The sequence below is a fragment of the Anolis sagrei genome, chromosome 1 (genome assembly GCF_037176765.1).
Source record: "Anolis sagrei isolate rAnoSag1 chromosome 1, rAnoSag1.mat, whole genome shotgun sequence".
Classification (NCBI taxonomy): domain Eukaryota; kingdom Metazoa; phylum Chordata; class Lepidosauria; order Squamata; family Dactyloidae; genus Anolis; species Anolis sagrei.
Window position 1 is genome coordinate 201,812,663 of NC_090021.1, and position 21,931 is coordinate 201,834,593.

Sequence of the window (21,931 nt, forward strand, 5' to 3'; positions counted from 1 at the left end):
TTTCCTTCCATTTGAATATTAATACTCCAGTGTTTGTTTTTTCTTTCTACATAGGACTTGTTGGACCATTCCTGTACATCTGGGAGTGGTTCTGGCCTTCCATTTCTGGTACAAAGAACAGTCGCTCGCCAGATCACACTGCTGGAGTGTGTAGGTTAGTGATTGTTTTCCTCTTCTGTTTCTGAAGTGTCCTGTTTGCATGTGGTGGAGTGCCTGAATAAAACCCATACAACTCACTAGGAGAATATTGTTACATTTATTTTCAGAGTTGCTGTTTCACCACCTAAAATTTCAAATCACAAAGCAGCAGCTCCGAGCGAGTTTTCCTTTAGTATTTCAAGTGTGAAATTCTATTTTGCAGTAAAGTTCGTTCAGGCAGTGGGAAGAGAGAACATAGTAAAATGAGATGGTTAACTAATGGGAAAAAGAAAACTTGCTGATTACCACGCACACTGCATAAGCTTCTGATACAGAATAAAAGAATATAAGGAAAAGATTCCTAGCTATCAACTTCATTTGAATGTGCAGCTTATATAGCTAAATCATTGCTTGTATTGATTGGAACATAGTTAGGAACCCAAATGGAAACCATGTGTGGCATTCATGACTCCTTGCTTGCTGCCCTTGCTGAGTAAATTTGTACATAATCTTGACGTTCTGAATCTCAGCAATCAACAGCTGTTTAGGCACTTGCTTGGGAGACTTCTAATTATGTGCCATATAAACGTTGGCGCTGTATACTATTTCTCAGAAGGGGTTTTAGGCAGGAATCCAGGAACTCGGTGTGAACGACCATAACCAGTGTGGGGATTGTCTGCCGTCTAAGATGAGGAAAGTCATGGCAGCTAAAATTAAATGCCTCCCCCATTTTCAGTCTTTCTTATGTGCCTCCCTCTCACCTTGGTACAGTCAGGTGTATCATTTCTGCCATCACCAGAGTACAACGGCACCTTGTTTCCATGATCATAGGAATGGCACAGGTGTCACACCTGTAAGTGGGAGGTGACATGGGAGGCTCAGTGAGTCATTTTCCTAGAACTGTAGCCACAGTTTTTTCTGCTATGTAGAATAATTTCATTCTGGGTATGATGAGCATTATTGAGTTGTTGTTGTTGTTATTGAATCTCAGATCGGAACTCAGTCTGGTGCACAACATGTAAACAAAAGAACAATTACATACCGTAAAAACAAAAACAAAACCAAGCATATAAAAAAAATTAACAAATTACAACATTATGGGTCTTCAACACATGTAATAAAAGGTAAAGGTTTCTCTTGACTTTAAGTCCAGTTGTGTCCGACTCTAGGGGATGGTTGCCATCTCCATTTCTAAGTTGAAGCATTGTCCGTAGACACCTCCATGGAGTGGAGAACCATTACCTTCCCGAATAAGCGGTATCTATTCATCTACTCACATTTATATGTTTTCGAACTGCTACGTTGCCAGAAATTGGGCCTAACAGTGGGAGCTCACCCAGCTCACTGTATTCAAATTGCTGATCTTTCAGTCAGCAAGTTCAGCAGCTCAGCGGTTTAACTTGCTGAGCCACTCAGGGCTCCAGTTTTATATGGAGCCAGCAGGAGCTCCAGGAGCTCCATATAATAAAGACTAGCAAAAAACATAAATTAAAACAATCAAAGTTAAAAAGTTAAGTTAATGTTCAAACCCCCATGTATGAAACCATATGTTTTACCTGATTAAACTGGGAATAGTGTTTATCTTCCACAATTTCTCCTCTGTTTATGATCTGCTCAGCAAATGGCAAAACTCTACTTGTAGAAATTGTGAAGGTTGAATAGCGTTAAATTTTGTATTTATGCCAATTGTCTCTGCTAGTCTCAATTAGTCTTGATGATATTAGCAGTGTTCACTGTTGTGATTACTGTTTTCTCTGTTTAAAATCCTCATAGCATATGCGTTTGTTTGAAACGAACTCTTCTCCTAAAGAGAGGAGGTATCTCTTCTAAAAGGCCAGACAGTTAAATGGCAAGCCTGTATTACATTGCAAGTTGGAATTTTTGGACAGGAAGTCCCTTCTGTGTAACACCAATGCCTCATAAGTGTCATGTGTCCCCTTTACCCTGGATTACACCTGTCACTGATGAACACATGCCAAAAATGAGGTAAAGAAATGAGAGATCAGCTTCAGGCATGTGTTGCTGCCAAGGAGAGCAGGTGGCATTGCACTGAGTTAAATTTATTTTAGATCCTTAAGGTTGCACACAGGGTCTCTTGTGGGCAGCTCATATACGACTCCCATCTACAGTGCCATTCTCTCACACTGGAGAGATTGGTACATTTTCTCTCACCTGCCTTTTTATGTGCAGAACAGGCACCACACTATTCTTGGCTAAATCAATGAGTCTTCTATATGACTTCATCTGGCAAGAGACAGACATGATTCAGTATGAGATCATCAACTTTTCAAGCATAAAAAAACCATTCCAGTCCTAGACCATCCCAGTTAAAAGAATATGAATGTGCAGGAAGGAATTCCATTGCATGCTGGATTCTGGATTAATATAAAACAGCATTTTGTGTGAGAGATTAAAGCTCTGAACACCTAGGCAATGATTACTTTTCAGTTATTTCTTTGGCTCTTAGAACATGTTGCACAGTAAATATTAGTGAAGTTTTATCCAGAATCTCTTTGGAACTGTAATTACTAGTTGGGGCCTGTTTGCACCGCAAAGCAATTGAGCATGCAGCAAGGGCTTGTTCTAACTACTTAAGCTATAGGTCTGATTCTCATTTATATAGAACTTGTAAAAGCTAAAGTTGCATATCCAGGCCTTGTGGATTTCGGTTCCAGTCCAGCTTACCTGTCCGAACTTATGCCCCCCTATGAACCACCTCAGAGATTAAGATCGTCTGGAGAGGGCACTGCTCTTGGTCCCACCTTTCTCAAAAGCACAAATGGTGAGGAAGAGAGACAGGACCTTCTCAGTTGTGGCCCCTCGGCTATGGAACTTCCTCCCCAGCAACATTATTAATTTTAATTTAATTTTAATGTTAATGTTACTGGAATTGTATGCGTTTTAAGGCATTGAATAATTGTTTATATGTAAGCTGCCTTGAGTTCCCTTCAGGGTAGAGAAAGGTGAGGTATAAATAAGGTACATAAATAAATAAAATAAAATTTCAAGGTTCAAACCTCTCTCCCTTATTCCTTCACTGCCAAGGATAAAGCTGGCTCTAGCCACTGAAAGTGCAACCTTGAACCAAGTCTTTACTCATGTTGTAGTTCATACCAGGTATAGTGCAATAATGACTAGGATTAAACAGCCTCAGGCTTACATGTTGCTTCCATAAGGAATTTGTGGGTGGGTTCCTGGTATCAACAGGCCCTCCTTCTTCTTGCATTCACACACATATCCATGTGCATGCATGTACGAGGCAACAAAGTGTTTTGAATGGAGAGTATTTAGTTGGAGTGTGAGTGTTACACAATTATTTTTAGAGGTTTGTGCATTTCTGCTTCTAGGTGTGATTCTATTGGTACTTCTTTTTGCATGATCAAAATGTACTCTTAATATTCCTTGTATCTTCTTGCCCTTTCTAGGGAAAGGCCGATATGGAGAGGTCTGGCGAGGACATTGGCAAGGAGAAAACGTTGCAGTCAAGATCTTCTCTTCCCGAGATGAAAAATCCTGGTTCAGGGAAACAGAGTTATACAATACAGTGTTGCTGAGGCATGAAAATATTTTAGGTGAGGAGATCAAACAATATCACTTTTTACATTGATAGGTGGGGAAGGATTAAACAGACTTGGGTACCTTGTCCGCAGTGTTATATTACAATATTTTTTCTTTCCGTTTTAATAAACACTTTCCAATATAAACACTAAAACTTATTCTATAAACTGGCTCTTTAAAACTACAGTAGCAATCCCAGTAGGCATGATAACAATAACAGTATCTTATTTATATTATCCCAAACTATTGGTTTTAATAAAAGAAGAAGAAAATAACTGCCAGAGTTATATATTGGGTTAGACTAATCCCAGCATGTAAGTCAGTGGTTCTCAACCTGTGGGTCCCCAGGTGTTTTGCCCTACAACTCCCAGAAATCCCAGCCAGTTTACTAGCTGTTAGGATTTCTGGGAGTTGAAGGCCAAAACATCTGGGAACTCACAGGTTGAGAACCACTGAGCTAAGATAATGATTAGAAAAACATACTCTATGAAAACGACTTCCTTAGAAAACAAAGTTTGCAATATGTGTGTGTGTGTATCTCAAACATTTCTTTGTTATTCTGTGTGTTCAAATTGTAATTATTAATTAGGAATAAGTACTTAATTTGCAAATAAAATTGAATATTTATTGGTTGGCTAAAAAGCCACCAAATGGACGTGTGCTCCAGACCTGTCAGATGTCCTTTTATAAAGTGGGGTATTTCATATGAGACCTTTCAGGTATAAATTCAAAGTTATTATGTTGTTAAGCTTGTGTGGGTTTTGTGCTTTGTCTTCCAACTTCCTTTTTTGATGCCAATATGCTATAGGCTGGGAAGAGAGTGGAGGAGAGTTTCTCCCTCTTAACCATGTGGGATTGGAAGTAAAAACTAAAATTTAACAGCAGTTCAAGAGGACTCTTAATTCTCATATCTTGTGGGCTTGATAAAACCTTTCCAGTGACATCTTGTGTGACTGATGTTACAATCCCTGTGTCAATGTTCCACTTCTTTGCTATTGTGCACCCAGATTTGGTTCTGAGTTTTCCCTATTGACAAACTATTACCTGTATTTCCTTTTTTTGTGAAATGAGGAATTTTGCAGTTCCATAGAAAGGATAATAGGGAAGAAGGATTAATAGGTTCTGGTCCAACTTACCTGTCCGAAAGCGTCTCCCCTTATGAGCTGCTGGGGAGGCCCTGCTTTCGGTCCTGCCCCCCTTGCAAGCGCGACTGGTGGGGAGAAGAAACAGGGCTTTCTCAGTGGCGGCCCCTTGCTTGTAGAACTCCTTCCCCAGTGATATCAGGCAGGCACCATCCCTTCTGGTATTCAGAAAAAAGCAAAAGACTTGGCTCTGTACACAGGCGTTTTGGGAATAAGGAATTACTGTTTTCGACTTCAACAATCTGAATAAGGACTGTGGATTAATCAATAAGTATAGAATTAAAACTCGGCACTTTATATATGTTTTAATCTGTTTTTATAGGCCTTTGTATTTTAATTTGCTCATTTTGCTTTAATTGTTTTATAGTTGATGGGGTATGTTTTTATTGTTTTGTTTATATGTGGCATTGAATTTTTGCGGAGTTTGTAAGCCACCTTGAATAACTTGTGAGGTGAGAAAGATGGGGTATAAATGAAGTAAGTAAATAAATAATAAATAAGAGCATTGAAAACGCTGGCTACGTCCTTGGACCTTTCTGGTTTTTTGTATTATGTTTCCTCTTTTCTTCTTTTAGGCTTTGTTGCCTCAGATATGACTTCTAGGAACTCGAGTACTCAGTTGTGGCTAATTACACACTACCATGAGATGGGCTCTTTATACGACTACCTACAGCTCACTACTCTGGATACCGTGAGCTGCTTACGAATAGTCTTGTCCATAGCTAGCGGCCTTGCGCATTTGCACATAGAGATATTTGGGACCCAAGGGAAGCCTGCCATCGCACATCGGGATTTGAAGAGTAAAAATATCCTGGTGAAAAAAAATGGGCAGTGTTGCATAGCAGATCTAGGTGAGTGGGCTCCCCTATATTATTTTCCTTTCTTTATCTGTTTTAGATAGAACACTGCATAATTCAGAAATAACCTGATGTGATTCTTGAGGGCCTTTGGGTAGCTGGAGTTACTAAAGAACTGATTCAGAAAAGTTTTTCAGCAACCACTGGAGGGCACTATATTTTTAAAAAAGTCCTGCTCCTATTCACTATTTATTTTACTACTATAAATACTCAGAAATATGTGATGTTCATAAGCTCAAAATTATGCAATAGTCATTAAAAAGCATATTGGGTCGAAAGAACAAATTACCTTTCCATAAATTCTGCTAAGGAATACCTGTTGTCTTCCTTATCTATGTAACTGATTAGAAATTGGGGTGATAATTGCTGTAAGTTGTTTTCCTACATAGAAGCATGACAGAAATTATAGCAATGACATTAACTGTGATTCTGGTTTGCAGGCCTTGCAGTCATGCACTCCCAAAGCACCAACCAGTTGGATGTGGGGAACAACCCTCGTGTAGGTACCAAGCGGTACATGGCTCCAGAGGTCTTGGACGAGACCATCCAGGTGGACTGCTTCGACTCATACAAAAGAGTTGACATTTGGGCATTTGGACTCGTCCTTTGGGAAGTGGCCAGGCGCATGGTTAGCAATGGTACGTAGATACTTATTTATGGAAAATGTTCCATTCATTACCCCACAGCTGGTAAACTGGCTGGGATTTCTGGGAGTTGTAGGCTAAAACACCTGGGGAACCAAGGTTGAGAACCACTGCCTTATGGTGTAGAAAAGAGCAACTCAATCAATGCATCATTCCAACCTTCACGAGAAGAAAGATCAAGGCCTCTTTCACATTACACAATTTTAGCAGTGTGATTCGACTTTAATTTCCAGACTCAACTAATAGATTCAAGGGGGGGGGGGGGGAAGCCTCCGTTCATATGTTCTGTAATTAGGATAGGTAACATATGCACGTATCCTTCTCCTCTCTGTCTCACTTTCATCACCATCCCAACTAGTGGGACAGTTTTCTAAAGAGGAGAGCATTTTTTTGTCCACTGAAAAATTCTGTGCAGTTCAACATTATGTAAGATCACCCTTCTGAGTAGCATGTAAACACATTTGGGGGAACCGTGTTGACCATGTAGTCAAATACAAAATCGACAAAATATTGATACCTTTATTGGTACAAAAAAGTACAAAGTATATCATAGTAACTGCCAACATCACTAGATTCTTCATCAGATAAAGGGGTTAAGAATGTATAGGAGAAGAAAGGGAATTATGCTAGGGTTACAGGCCTACATTTTGTCTCTGATGACAGCTGTGTCATCAGCTAAGATGGTATGGAGGGATTTCAGTGCCAGCAGAAGCTGCTGCCCTTCTTGGCCACGAAGGGCAGGAAAACATAGGCAATAAAATTTCAAATCCAATAGCAGTGGCAAAGTCCCTTCCATTGAGATCTGTCCTGTGCAAGTCTTAACTGCTCTCTTTAAAGGGATAAGTTACTTGATCTTAATTAAAGACTTCTAAAAACCTAAGAGTCCTTGCTTATATATCCTAAAGGCACCAGATCCCATTCGATATTGGAAGCTAAGCAAGGTCAACCCTTATTAAGAGATAAAATGGTTGTCACCAAATAACAGACTAAGATCAATTCCAGTATCTAAATAGGATTTAGTATATCTAGACGATGTTGTGTGTCAAGACATATTTTATCACTTTATTTGATAAGGATACAGACACCAATATCCTTGGGTTTTCCCCCTCTCCCACTACCAGCTGAAATAGCAGGTAGCATGCCACAGTGTGTCCTCATTGCCACTCAGACTGGCAAACATGAGTTGTATATATCCTTCTCTGCGCTACTGCCATGAGAGAGAAGATTACCTTTTCTCATTTCTGACAGAATGAAAAGATTATTGGTCAAAGCCTTAATGGGCTGTGCAAAAGTTAAATCTGCCTGAAATTCATTACTTAAAATAAGTTGACCAGACAATGGCACAATGGGGAATACATATATGAGGTCCCTATAAGAGTTTGAAAATGTCTCTGTTAGCACTAGCATATTAGTTTTGAATAACAATAATAAAAACTCTTTAGAGAGTAGTAAAATGAAAAATAAAACCACAAAATGTAATCAGTTATATTTTAAAAACCCTTTTTAAAAAGCTCTTTGGAATCAGTTAAAATAATAACAAAGTAAAGAAATTAGAAACATTAATTGTTACTCTCCCTCCCCCCCCCCCCCAACATTTTTGGGATTTAATTAAAATAAGTACATTTAAAGTTGTTGCTAAAATATTAACATACTGAATTAATTGTAATGTATTTACAAGCTCTGCAAACCTAACTGGTCAGTAGGCTCCGTTCCTTACTACCAATGTCAATTAGAAGTCTCAAAATACAAGGTTGAGATGTGCCTTCAAAACATGATCTGCCCCTTTCATCAAATTAATAAGTGGGTTGCTTGATGAGTTACATGGTAGCTCAGGTTCGTATATGATTTCAGTTGCACTTTTTATTGCTGTAAATATACATAGCTGTCATATATCTCTGGCATCTTGACCTGAACAAGGGTTAGGAGAGAAAGAGATGCAGAAATGCAGTGATACCTTGACTTAAGAGTTTGATTTGTTCCATTACTGAATTCTTAAATCAAAATGCTCTTATCTCAAAAAAATTTCCCACATTTTGTTAAGTGTTTTAAAACAAGAAAATGTACTTTATAAATAACAAATAATGTATGCATGCACATTCACATGGAACAAATAAAAAAGAAATATCTACTTTAAAATGGTAGAAGCACAAAATTATGGCACAATGTTAGAAGCACAAAGTTGTGGCAAGGAAACACAAGGCACAAAGTGAAGAGGCAGAAGCATCACTTTCTTTATACTGTACTCATTCTAGCCTCCCTCTCTCTCTTGATCTCTTGCACTTCATGAAGCCAAGCATACAAGGAATAAAAACCACACAAAATCAACTAGCCCAAAGTTCCTCAAAGCAGATAAGAACAAAGCAGACAGCAATCTCTCAAAGCGGACAAGAGCACGGAGGTTGCTCCCTTGAAGCCCTAAAGCCCTGTACTCTCGCTCTAATGCTCCCTCTGGCGCTAGTCCTTCATGAAAAATGCTGCTCGTATGTAAACGCAAAATCTAGGCCAAGCAACAGCTTTTAACTCAAAATGCCCTTAAGTGGGACATTCTTAAGTTGAGGTTCCACTGTAATTGTAAACAATGTGCTTGAAAATCTTAGTTGCTCCTTCCTGCTAGAAGCAGTTCCAAAACAAATCTTAACTTTGAGCAAGGAAGAAAAGCTTCTTTTTTTTCCGAGTATGTATATCAGTGTGATCAGAGCAAGAGTTGAGTGATGAGTTTTATGCTATGACTGGTGCTCTTTTGCTTCCGAAGAGAAAACAGAGTGTAGAGGAGATGGATTGGGAGGGAGGGGAGGGGAGGGGAGGGGAGGGGAAGAAGGATGGTAGCAGCCACTGGCCATCCATTTCCCTCTGGATTTTCCAGTTGATAGAACAAATGCTGCAATCCTTTCCGTGAAATCAAAATCCTCAGAGGAGCTTCAGGATGGGCCAAAAAGATGCCAGTACTGTTCAGCTGCCCCTCATCCTTAAATGGCCCCAATTTTGGACTTTGCATTATGTTAAGTAGCCTCTCTGGTGCAGTTAAGGAATGTTTGGACATGCAGACATCTTCAGACCGATGTTTAAAGAATAGTAGTGTTGCCTATAGGAAGGCTGATGGGTTTTTTAATTATTCATTTTCTTCTTTTCTGGTGGAACAGAAAGAAAAGATGTGTCAAAGGTTTGTAAAGGCTGTGGAGATCATAGTTCATGGTGCCTTGCTGGCTTTTGCTAGTAGTTCTGGATCCAAAATCAGTCCCCATAGGCTGCGTAAAAATTTGGCTTTGTTAATTGTTTCTTCTTAAATTAGAGTAAAAGTTAGACAATTGCTTCTTTTAACGTAATACAGTTAACAGAATATATATATATATATATATATATATATATAAGAATGCTCTGTGCATAATGTGTACCTTAAAAACAAAAGAACCAATGAACGAAATCACACCAAATTTGGCAACAAAACGTTTTACAACACAAGGAGTGACCATCACTCAAAAAATTATGATTTTGTCATTTGGGAGTTGTAATTGCTGGGATTTATAGTTCACCTACAATCAAAGAGTATTCTGAACCCCACCGACAATAGAATTGGACCAAACTTGGCACACAATTCTCCCATGATCAACAGAAAATACTGGATGGGTTTGGTGGGTAGTGTCCTTTGGTTTTGGAGTTGTAGTTCACCTGTATCCAGAGAGCACTGTGGACTCAAACAATGATGGATCTGGACCAAATTCAACACAAATACTCAATATGCCCAAATGTGAACACTGGTGGAGTTTGGGGAAAATAGATTCTTGACATTCGGGAGTTGTAGTTGCGGGGATTTATAGTTCACCTACAATCCCAGAGCATTCTGAACCCCACCAACGATAGAATTGGGCCAAACCTCCCACACAGAACCCCCATGTGGGCCACAGCAATGCGTGGCAGGGGACGGCTAGTATCTATCTATCTATCTATCTATCTATCTATCTATCTCACAATGGATCCAGCCATCAAAACATAAAATGCAGGCATCATATGGGATGAAGACAAAAAAGTTTAACTGATGGCAACCAGTAAAATTTACCAGTTTACTTTATAAGGCCTGGGCAAATTTCAGCTCTCCAGGTGTTTTTGATTCCAACTTTCAAAATTCCTAATAGCTGGTAAGCTGTCTGGGATTTCTGGGAGTTGAAGTACAAAACACCAGGAGGGCCAGAGTTTGTCCATGCCTGATTTATAAGTTAATTTGACATGTATGTTAGCCAATTTTCAGAACCTATTGCCACTACAAGGTGGTTTAAAAATAAGAATGTGTACACAAGGAATTCACAGATTATACATATATTTTATTCATTAATTAAGATTAGGTCAAGTTTCTTTTAGAAAGAAATCAACTTTTTTATACCCACCACAGCATAAAACTCAATTATGTTAGTATAGATGTTTAATAAAGTATAGATTAAATTCTAGACTGTTCTCTGACCTACAAGAAGCACTGCCTGAATATCAAGCAAAAAGTGGGTGCTAGAAACAATATCATACGAAAGCTGACTGGCACAACCTGGGGATCACAACCAGACACAGTGAAGACATCTGCGCTTGCGCTATGCTACTCTGCTGCTGAATATGCATGCCCGGCGCGGAAAACATCTCACCACGCTAAAACAGTGGATGTGGCTCTTAATGAGACATGCCACATTATCACGGGGTGTCTGCGCCCTACACCAATAGTAGCAGCCAATAGTGAAAGGACCAAGGCAGTGACATCTCCAGCCCACCCCTTGTTTGGGTATCAGCCAGCACATCATTGGTGGTAGTGCTACACGTGCTAGAAGCTCAACAAGGAGAGAAGAACCCAATCTGCCTTCATAGAATCATAGAGTTGGAGGAGAGCTCGTGGGCCATCCAGTCGAACCCTGTACCAAGAAGCAGGAAAATCCCTCAGAGGGAGCTCCACAAATGAGATGTTGTTGCAGAAAAAAGCCCTCTCTTGTATAGTCGGAACCCTCTGAGTGGTTGGACAAACAATAGAGCTTTTGCTGAAAATCTCAAATTCAGGGCAGAGGAACAGGTAGAATTTAAGATAACCTGGGTCCAACCCCCCCCCCCTTAATTTTATATTGTACAGGTAACCAAAGTTACAAAACTGTGAGTAGCAAGAGAGTTACATGTTTCACATGTATGCAAATGGGCTGATGTACCCAACAGCTGAATCTGAGTGATGGTTCTTCTGACCTGGCAGAAATACCATCCTTATTGTTAGACATGCTGGAATATCATGTTGAGCTGCCACTCAAGAATCCAGTAATTGCCATTGCCTCTGTTCCAGAAGTCCGTCCTTATGGGATTTTTTGGGGTGTGCTGCCCAGCCTGTAGGGTAAGGTACAACAGTTTTTCGAAAAGTTAATTATATATGAGTCATTGCAGCTAGAGGATTGTTATCATTATAAAGAGTTGGGGAAAAGAAAGCATTCAGAAACAATCAATATGGGTTTTTGTTCAGATTCTCAGAAATACTTTCAGTGCCAATTTTACTAGCATTCATCTTTGTCTCAACATTTCGTGTTGTTATTTTTCTCAGTTTCCCCAGGAATAACTTGTGTTTGTAACTGTCCAGGTTTTCATGAGATGCCAGATGTCTGGGTTTCATGAAAAACTTAGTTTGCTCCACCTGCCTTCTGCAAGTACATAGAATAACATATGTTCTTTTACTGGCAAAATCTGTCAACATTTGTGTAAACCGATAAAGCTGTATGCTGATCTCCATCACACACAGACAAAGAGAGAGGGTTTTCAGCATAGTTTATTATGAATTGCAAGTTTTGAAAGGCAGTGATAACTGAGATGCAATTTTACTAAGATGTTGATTTTGTTTATCACTAAAATTTTGTTTATTTTAAAAATATGGATTAGTTAAATGCGCATTGTTAAGACATTGCTGAAGAGTTAATCTCGAACAGAATCTGAACTATAGAGAAGTTATCCGAGATGCTTAAAGTTTGGGGGGAATGGGATTCGGTATCTTGGACAGATAATTTAAAGCTCGGACTAAAACCTGGACAGCACTAACAACAACAACAACAACAACAACAACAACAACAACAACAACAACAACAACCGATAGTCCCAGTGGTGATCAGCACACTGGGTGCAGTGCCTAAAGACCTTGGCCTGCACTTAAACACAAGCTGACAAAATTACCAGCTGCCAGCTGCAAAAGGCCACCTTACTGGGATCTGCACGCATTATTCGCCAATACATCACACAGTCCTAGACAATTGGGAAGTGTCTGACGTGTGTTCCAATACAACAGCCAGCATTGTGATCATGTATGCTGTGGACTCATCTTGCTGTGTTTCAATAATAATTATAAACTTTATATGTATCCTGCCCCCTCTCCCAAAAGGGACTTGGGGCAGCTTACAACAAAAATACAAAATACATAGTAATAATAGCAACCAAAACAACACAGATGAACAAATTGTAATACAAAAACAAAAGCAGCTATACAAATATTAAATTATAATATCACTCGCTATCATTGCCTGAAACTATTGAGTTTACCTTTCTTTTGATTCATAGTAATATACACTGATGTGTACATCTCAACAAAATTCTTGAACGCATTCCAAAATGGAATGCAAGATGCATTGGAAATGTTTATGTTTAGAAGATGGATTATAGGAAGTGTCTTGAGGTAGCAGCCTGTACTCCAGCATAATTTCTCTTCATATTTGGCACTTCAGTGAGAATGATTATGGATTGCAGGCTTCTTGTCAGGCAACTTACAATGTTGCATTTCATGCTATCTAGTGCAAAGGACCAGCAACCGCCCCCGCCTGTGTGCCATGACTCGGTACCACATTTTGGCACATCAGCTACTGAACCCCAGATCGCAAATTATTAACAAAACTGAAATCCGGATCACGATTTACAAATCTGAATGGCCTCCCTCCTAATCTCCTGGAATCCTCCCAAATATAGAACCGGTGGGTGGAGGGCGTAAACAGAACAGATTTCTGCCATTTTGCACACACCTAATATTTAATTGCCTCCATCATGTCCTATTTAGGATTTAAACAATGTGAAAATATGTATTTAGAAGTTGTGGAATCTTTCTATGTTTTTCTTTCTACCAAGATTTGTTAACGGATGGAGTTGTCTGCTGTACATGTGGCTTTGTTTCATTTGGCTAGCAGAATAACGAGCGATGTTCTAGTCCACAGGGAGAAGTGGTTGATGAATGCCTTAACTGTATGAAGGACTTTATTTCATAATGCTGGCGAAATGTCACAAGTGCTTCACTTTGGCTGGACTTATTACGATCATCATAATATAGTGAACTTTGTCTTGCTAATGAACACTTTAAAGCATACTAGTAGAATATAACCAGTAAGTTTGCTGTGGTGTTTTATATTTTGCTCATAGGTATCGTTGAAGATTACAAGCCTCCATTTTATGATGTAGTTCCTAATGACCCTAGTTTTGAAGATATGAGAAAAGTAGTCTGCGTGGATCAGCAAAGGCCAAACATTCCCAACAGATGGTTTTCAGATCCTGTAAGTGTTCCTGACCATAATTTTCAACTATATTTTCTTCTACCTAAGCTTGTGTTAAGATTTAAAAACACACACATACACAACCAGCTATTATAATCCTATTATATTATGGGCCAAATCTGATGTTACCGGGGCAATTACGTTTGTTTAACCACCAATCTGCCTCCCTTCATATAAAGCAAATAACCTTTCCTTACTTCTGGAAGCATCTTTTGGGGAACTTGGAGCAAAGATAAGCTTGGTGTCCCCTACCCTGTTGGTCACCTCTTTGGAAAAAAAATCCTTGCAGTTCTAAAGGAAATGTGTATTTCTTTCCTGGGTAGCTTTTATTTTCATGTACTTTGTAATCAGGTTCTGAAGAAGATGGCAGACCTACACAAAAAGAAGCAAGCATCAAGGTGGTAGTAAATGAGGAAATGTGTTTACGAAAGTCCAATACATTTTTAACAAAAACTATTTTCTTGAGCCAAAGAGTTCAGATGTCTCCCCCCCCCCCCCCAAAAGAAAGACCTTCCTGATAACCTTCTGCATTTCTGTCTTTTTAAATCTGAACTACTTTGTTTTTTAAAAAGCCATTCTTGACTCTTAGGTACCAACCTTACATCACCTTCAAAGGTTACAGATGTTTAGCAACTCTATTCCCACAGGAACCTTGATTGGCAAAGGGTATCACCCCTGATCTTACATTACTCTTTGCCATCCTAAGTGGTAGATTAGCCCCTTGTTAGCTTTCCTTTGGCCCTCTGTCAATTTATGATGTTGCCATGAATTTCATAGGGCTTTCAAAGGCAAGCAATACTCAAGTGGTTACTTTGCTTGTTCCTGCCTCTGGAATATAGGTGTAATATAGATACTGAACAATGTTATGAGTATATGTCCCTGCTTTTCTAGCCATTTTCTTTTCCAAATTATTCTACAAGTAACTGTAGAAAACAGAAGAACTCCATTTGAGGTCTTCCTTCTGAATCCTTGCTTGAAGACACTGAAGTTTCTACAGACCACATTGTGGTTTAGTTAATGCCAAATCGTGGTGTGATAATAGTTTTATTGGTTCAAATAATATTTGGTACCTGAAACATTGAGAGGAACCATAGTTTAGAGGCATAGATTTTCTGTTTTCCATTAGTTTGTCCGTTCAGAAATCACCCCAATTCTGGTTTCTCACACTGGTTTCCAAGATCGTCATTCTTTTAGATTATCCAGCTAATTCAGCTATGACAAACTATAGATTTGTTCACCATAGTTGGCACCATGTGTGAACTAAGCTTAATATGGATGGTGTGATATTTATTTATTTATTTATTTATTTATTTATTTATTTATTTCTATCCCACCTTTCTCAAGCCCGAAGACAACTCAAGGATTTTTAATATTGAATATAATATTTTTAAATGTTTAATATGTATTAATTTTAGTTATAATTTTAATTTAATTTAAATGTTCATTGGAATTTATGTTGCTTTAAGGCATTGAATAATTGCCTATTTGCAAGCTGCCTTGAGTCCCCTTTGGAGTTGAGAAAAGCGGGGTATAAATAGGATAAATAAATAAATACACATAGACTTTTATTTATTTATTTACTACATTTATATACCATCCCTCTCAACCTGTAAGTGACTCGGGGTGGTTTACAGTCGGTACCAAGACCATAAAATACAAAACCATAAAATACAATTAATTTCCAAAACCATAAAATACAATTAATTTGCTGTGAAATTAATACTAATAATGATTCAGAAATCTGAAAGTTTACTTAATACATATGTCTGTTTCGTTTTCAGACGTTAACTTCTCTTGCCAAGTTGATGAAAGAATGCTGGTATCACAATCCATCTGCCAGATTAACAGCTCTACGCATCAAAAAGACCTTGACCAAAATTGACAATTCCCTAGATAAGCTCAAAGCTGACTGTTGAAAATACATGACTCAGACAAAGACTTAAAGGTTGTGCCCTGCCTGGAACTACAGCATGAGGAATTCTAGGATTCGATCTTATGTGGCTTCAGGTCTAGATGAAGTTGTTTACCTGAACCAGTCGTTTGAGGGGAAATGGAACCATGGGAGCCTCCGTTGGTGACTGTCCACCATGTTCTGCAAATGACTGGTCTCTAAAGACAATGCTGAATCTCTTGTGGCCTATGGGAGGAAGACAGTCCTAAGACAAACCTGGGGCATTACAACCGTGGCTTTTAAATGTGGCTTTTTAAAAAATTTCATAAAAAGAAACAAAACGAAAAGTGTTTCCTTGTTGCTCCCAAGTTTTAAAACACGTGGAAGCGGTCAATTCTAATCAACGACATTGCCTGTGCTTTGTTTCTTTATTGCACTAGGGATTCTTTGCATTCCTTACTTGCACTGTTACTGTTTAGTTTTTAAAGACATGACTTGCCAAAAAAAAAAATGGGATTGGCTGCGTACTCATTGATCTGTGTCCTTGAATAGTGGGAAGTCAACATGGGGAATTGAATTTGTAACTGACTCTCTTTATCTTTCTCTCTTTAATTATTGTTAAGCTGCATTTTACATATGTGTACTGTTTACAATATTGCTGGACACTAGGAATTATTGTTTATAAGGAAACTTGCAGATTTTATTTATTAGCCATGCACTTAATGGTTTTTTAAAAAAACTGAGAAAAAGTGCAAACAGTTAAAAGCTTATTTTTATGTGGCTTCTATCATTATTTCTTACAGACTTTTTTTATTGTGACATGGTTATAATCTGAAACAGTCTCACTTCTCTCCCCTTCCCTCCACCCATGTTATCAATTAGACATTTTAATCACCCTTTAAGTGCTTCACATTTTATATGCGTGTGGTCTGTAACATATATTTTCAGTTCAAAATATGCAGAACATTTATATATAAATATTATTATTATTATATATCTATATCTCACAAATATAAAAACCATTACCCAAATGATGCCACATCTAGTACCTTATTGATCTTCTAGAGGAGGGGAGCAACAAAGGAAAATTGGTAGAATTGGTAGATCTTATGGGAAAGTGCATTTTTTCTTCTACGCTATATATGAGATGCTTTTAAACTTTGTCGGGGGGAAAGTTATTTTTTTAATTTTACTTTTTGTATTTAGCAGTTATTTGTACAAAAGAGAATATTTTCATGTCAAACAAATGGAAGTGCTCCCTAGTTCTGTTAGTGCCTCTTAACGGCTAAAGGGAAACGCCGTACAGTTTTGCATCACCAGCATATATCAGCGTATGATTCCTGACTTTTACGATGTTGGCAAGTCAGATGTCGTGCCAACAGACCTGAGTGGTAGGTGGAACTTCACTAAGGAAGTCCAGGACAATCCTTTGTACCTGAGATGATAAACTCCTGGAGATGTGACCTCGCGATGATATGAATTCTTGTGTGATGATGATGATGTATGGATCATGTTGTTCTCACCATGTGTTTTTTAATCTTGAGTTTCCTGAGTAAAAAAAATTGATCCCAGTGCCTTGCCTTGCCTTATACTGCGGAAGTGGTTCTCCCCTTGGAATGCCCATAGAAAAAAACCAGGAATGCCGAATCTTGATTGTGGCTGGTTTACATGCTTTAAACTATCTAAGTGCCACAAACTTGTTGAAAAGCAAGCTGGACAAGCTTTATTTCCAATGGATTTGTCTTAAAAGAGCCAGGGCATTTGTGGCTTCTCTTTTGCCTGCTCTCTCTCTTATGTCCTTCAACTGCCTTAATGGGAAGAGTATGCAAAGAGTATCGTTCTCTTAGACGAAGCAATGTTGTTTGTTCACTGAATGATGAATTTTTGGCCTAGGTATGTAGGTCACGAGTTTCTGTTCTGAAGTATCTGTAATCTTTCATTCGAATCTTCAGTGGAATCTGCATATTATTGCTGCAGTTTGTAATATAGCCATGTGGACCCAAAGCATCAAAAGGTAATGTCTAAACTGATTGAACATATTGGCTTGATCTCTCACGTGAAAAACTCCCATGTATGAAGAAATGTGACAAAACCTGTTAGCTTAGGTTATGTGTTCAAGTAATTTTTGAACATAAGGGATTATAATTTTGATTATACAGTATTTTGGAAGGGCATGATAGTCTTTTCTGCATGCCAAAAGCTCAAATCCTTTCACACAATGTAAGTGTAGTGCTGTACTTCCACTTGAACTGCTTTAACTCAATCCTATGAAAGGCTGAGCTTTGTAACCTAGTGAGAGGCACTAGAGGAGATCTCTGGCTCCTCCCTAAACTGCAAATCCCAATATGTTGCCATGGCAGTTCAAGTGAGATAATAGCACTATAATTATGTAGTGCAGCAGCTTTCTTGATTTTCTTGCACATTCTTGATTTTCCAACACATTAAGGCAACTGGCACAGGTAGGGAAAAGTCATCTTGGGGAAAGTCCAAGGAACCTTAGAGTTGATGTATGCGTTCCTGAAACTTTTGGGTTTTTTATATTTCCATGCTTTTGATATGCAGTTCGTTGTTTTTGTGGAGAGAGAGAGATGGCTTGTCCAGATAATTCTGTTACGTATTTGTTTTTTTGGTGAAAATTTAACCAAATAAAAAAGTTTAAAGTATCCCTTAAAATAATCTGTCACGTTAATAATAATGATTTTTTGAGGTGGGGAGTGGGTGTTCTTATAACTTGGGTGAATGGTTATTGGATTTGGAAGCACACATGTCACTCTTCCAAGCTTTGGTGTATTTTAATACCCAATTGCTTTTGGGAAGGGACTATTTCTGGTAGAGATTTATTTATTTATTTATTTTCTGCCCTTCCCACTCCAAAGGGGACTCAGGGCAGATCACAGAACATACATATGTGGCAAACATTCAATGCCGTTTTCCCTTCTTTGGCATTTTGGAGGCTTTATGCTTAGTTCCAGCCCTGGGATGATGGTGGTGGTGTTGTTGCTCCATCTCTGTGCCGAAGAGCTTTATTCATAAACTTTGATCGAATCTCCGGCATTCCTTATGGGTGCCTCAGAATACTTCCCCACTTTTAAGCGGTACCTATTTACTCACATTTGCTTTCGAACTGCTAGGTAGGCGGAAGCTGGGCCAAAGGCCAGGAGCTCACCCTGACCCGGGCTTCGAACTGGCAAGCTTTGGACTGACAAGATTTACTTCAGCTGGTGGTTTAATCTGCTATGCTGAATCCTGGCCTTGGAACTGCTAGAACTGATTTGTTCACATGGATTAGGCAAGCCGCTCCAATTTTTTGGATTTGGAAATGGGTATAGTGACTATCACAATGAACGCCAGCACATCAAAACGTATCATATTATCACTGCTTAAATACACCTTTTTGGAAGCCATTTTTCCAAATGGGCACATCATTGCACATAGATTTGGGATGGGGTGAAAATTTGCATCATGAAATTCAGAAAAGGGGGATAGCCAAAGGGTAACTGCATTACACATTACACATCAATTCAAAGTGTGTGCATTAGGATAGTTCTCATTAAAATTGGAACCATATGAATGTTGCCATTTCAAGTATTTTTTTGTAAATTGGTGCTCACTGAAAATGAACTTACACTTGTGAAATCAGCTTTTTTTTCGCAAGAGAACATCTTTCTGGGAATCTTTAGCTTTTCCAGCATGACTCTGGTCACCTTCCCCTGGATGTTGGCTGTAGAGTTGCTCTTGAGGACTTAGAGCAGTGGTTCTCAAGCTGTGGATCCCCAGATGTTTTGGCCTTCAACTCCCAGAAATCCTAACAGCTGATAAACTGGCTGGTATTTCTGGGAGTTGTAGGCCAAAACAACTGGGGACCCACAGCTTGAGAATCGCTGACCTAGAGATTCCTAGAGAGATATTATTGATCAATTCTGCAAATAATCAAATTAGCAAAACTTTACCCCACAAATGTGGGGGGCTGACTGGGACCAAGCACTCTTTTAAGTTCTGTCTTCTTCCATAGGTGTTGTCCGCGTGCTTTGGCTTTCATCTGAGACACTTCTTCAGCTCCTTTGTAGCCATGGCAATACCAGGATAGAGTTGTTTCTCTAGTGATTCCTCCAGTGGAAATACTTTGCCACTTGAGATCTGTCAAGTCCCACTGCGATAAAAGCTTTTTAAAAAAAGAAGAAGCTTTTAGCTGTTCTTTTGATCACTGAAGATGTTCACTTTTATTATAGCATTCAGATGAAGTACATTTTCCATATATTAAAATATGATTACATTATGTTTGTATTCGCATACAAGTTTCCTCTTGACTTATGGCAACCCCATGGATTTCACAGGGTCGTCTTAGGCAAGGAATACTCAGCAATGGTTTGGCCAGTACCTCCCTCTGCAATGTGCCCTACAACACCTGGTATTTTGTTGAGCAACTCCCCTCCAAGTACTAAACAGGGCTCAACCTGCTTGGCTTCCACAAATAAATGGGATCATGTTCCTTTAGGCATTATATTAGATAGGAAGTTATCTCCAGAATGTGACTGAAGTAATATTTTAAATATTTCTGTGGGGGTAGGGTTATTATTTGTCTTGCAATCCTGCTTTGGAAAGAAGATGAGATCTGAGCATTTAGAACACATCAATAAATGCTTACTACGGTTGATAATTCCATGTGCATTCACTTTTAAATAAAGCTAGATTTCAGTTCTCATATTTTGCCATCTGGGACTTCTACATGACCAGAACTTAGTGCTTTGGTGCATGTAGTGGCCAGTCATTAATGATGACCCATCTTTTTTGTTAAAATTTTGCCCAAGTGGCTAGGAAATGGGATTCTCCATTAAAGGAAATATGAAGCTAGCCTGATATTAAATTTGGGAGGTAGAGAGGTCCCCCATTGGGTAAAAATTGTTGGAGGGAAGCAAAACACTTTTGTCCAAATGAGTCCTGTAGCAATGGAGTCAATGGTGGTTGTTGTGCTGCTTTTTTAAATCCGTGCCTCCCTATAATTTTAGATAAACCCTCCCCTTTCATATGAATTGAATGATTCCCCTCTTCACTTGAATGAGAAGTGAATACTGAAATTGATCCATTTACTAGCAAAAAGCAAATTTAGGGTCCCGTCCCCCCAAAAGTAAAGGTAAAGGTTTCTCCTGACATTAAGTCTAGTCTAGTCATGTTCGACTCTAGATGGTGGTGCTCAGCTCCATGTCTAAGCCAAAGAGCCGCCATTGTCCATAGACACTTCCAAGGCCAGCATGACTGCATGTAATGCGGTTACCTTCCCGCAGAAGTGGTATCTATTGATCTATTCCCATTTGCATGTTTTCAAAATGCTAGGTTGGCAGAAGCTGCGCCTAACAGCAGGAGCTCACTCCGCTCGCCAGATTGAACAGCCAACCTTTCAGTCAGCAAGTTCAGCAAATCAGCAGTTTAACCTGCTGCACTCCCTGGGGCATCTCTAAATACATAGAAGATGAGTCATCATTAAAGACTGTCTACTCCATACACCAAAGCACTAAGTTCTGGTCATGCAGAAGTCCCAGATTGCAAAATATGAGAACTGAAACTATCCCTAATTATTTTTAATATGTCATGATTTATCTCTTTCTATAAACATCAATGTATGTATGAACCAACCACAAACAAACATACAGAATACTTTGATCCTATAAGGAAGGAAGTAATGAAAATTTATATTTTGGAGGGTGTGTGTGTGCAAGCATGTGCTATGCTCTGAGGCTGATAGACTGTGACTTCCAATAAAAATTAGCATCTGGTGCCATTTAGGTGGTTGGGTCATGAAGAGGCAATCTCCACACAAACACAACCACACCCACACAACCCTGAGGGCTGTGGCTGGCCATCAATATATTCAAAGTATTTTAAAAGGGGAAATGATGACAAAACTTCCACTGAGGCCGAGAGATTGTGACTCAAGTTCAGAAGCATTTATTTAAAACTGAATTGTCTGTGCTTTTCTCTGAGACCACGACTGTGACTTGAAACAGATAATGTGATTCACCTAAGAAAAATACTAATAACTAGGTTACGTACCCGCTGGTATTGCCCAGGTATGCATTTTCTAATGCTAGTTATTAGAAGTACTCATTGTTAGCTTTACAATTTTATGATTTGTCTGATTGGAAAATGTATACTCAGGCAACGCTAGGTGCTTAAG

At 38.9% G+C, this 21,931-nt stretch overlaps 1 protein-coding gene across 1 annotated transcript in view; it reads left to right on the forward strand.

Annotated features, from left to right (window-relative positions):
- The window catches only part of ACVR1 (activin A receptor type 1), an 89,750-nt gene extending 71,328 nt beyond the window's left edge, over positions 1-18,422 (forward strand). Inside the window, exons 5-10 of the mRNA XM_060777269.2 lie at positions 55-154; positions 3,564-3,710; positions 5,414-5,689; positions 6,136-6,333; positions 13,738-13,868; positions 15,650-18,422. Coding sequence (XP_060633252.2) covers positions 55-154; positions 3,564-3,710; positions 5,414-5,689; positions 6,136-6,333; positions 13,738-13,868; positions 15,650-15,784 — 987 coding nt within the window. The 3' untranslated portion in view covers positions 15,785-18,422. The remainder of the gene's footprint in view (positions 1-54; positions 155-3,563; positions 3,711-5,413; positions 5,690-6,135; positions 6,334-13,737; positions 13,869-15,649) is intronic.
- Positions 18,423-21,931: the final 3,509 nt, after the last annotated feature.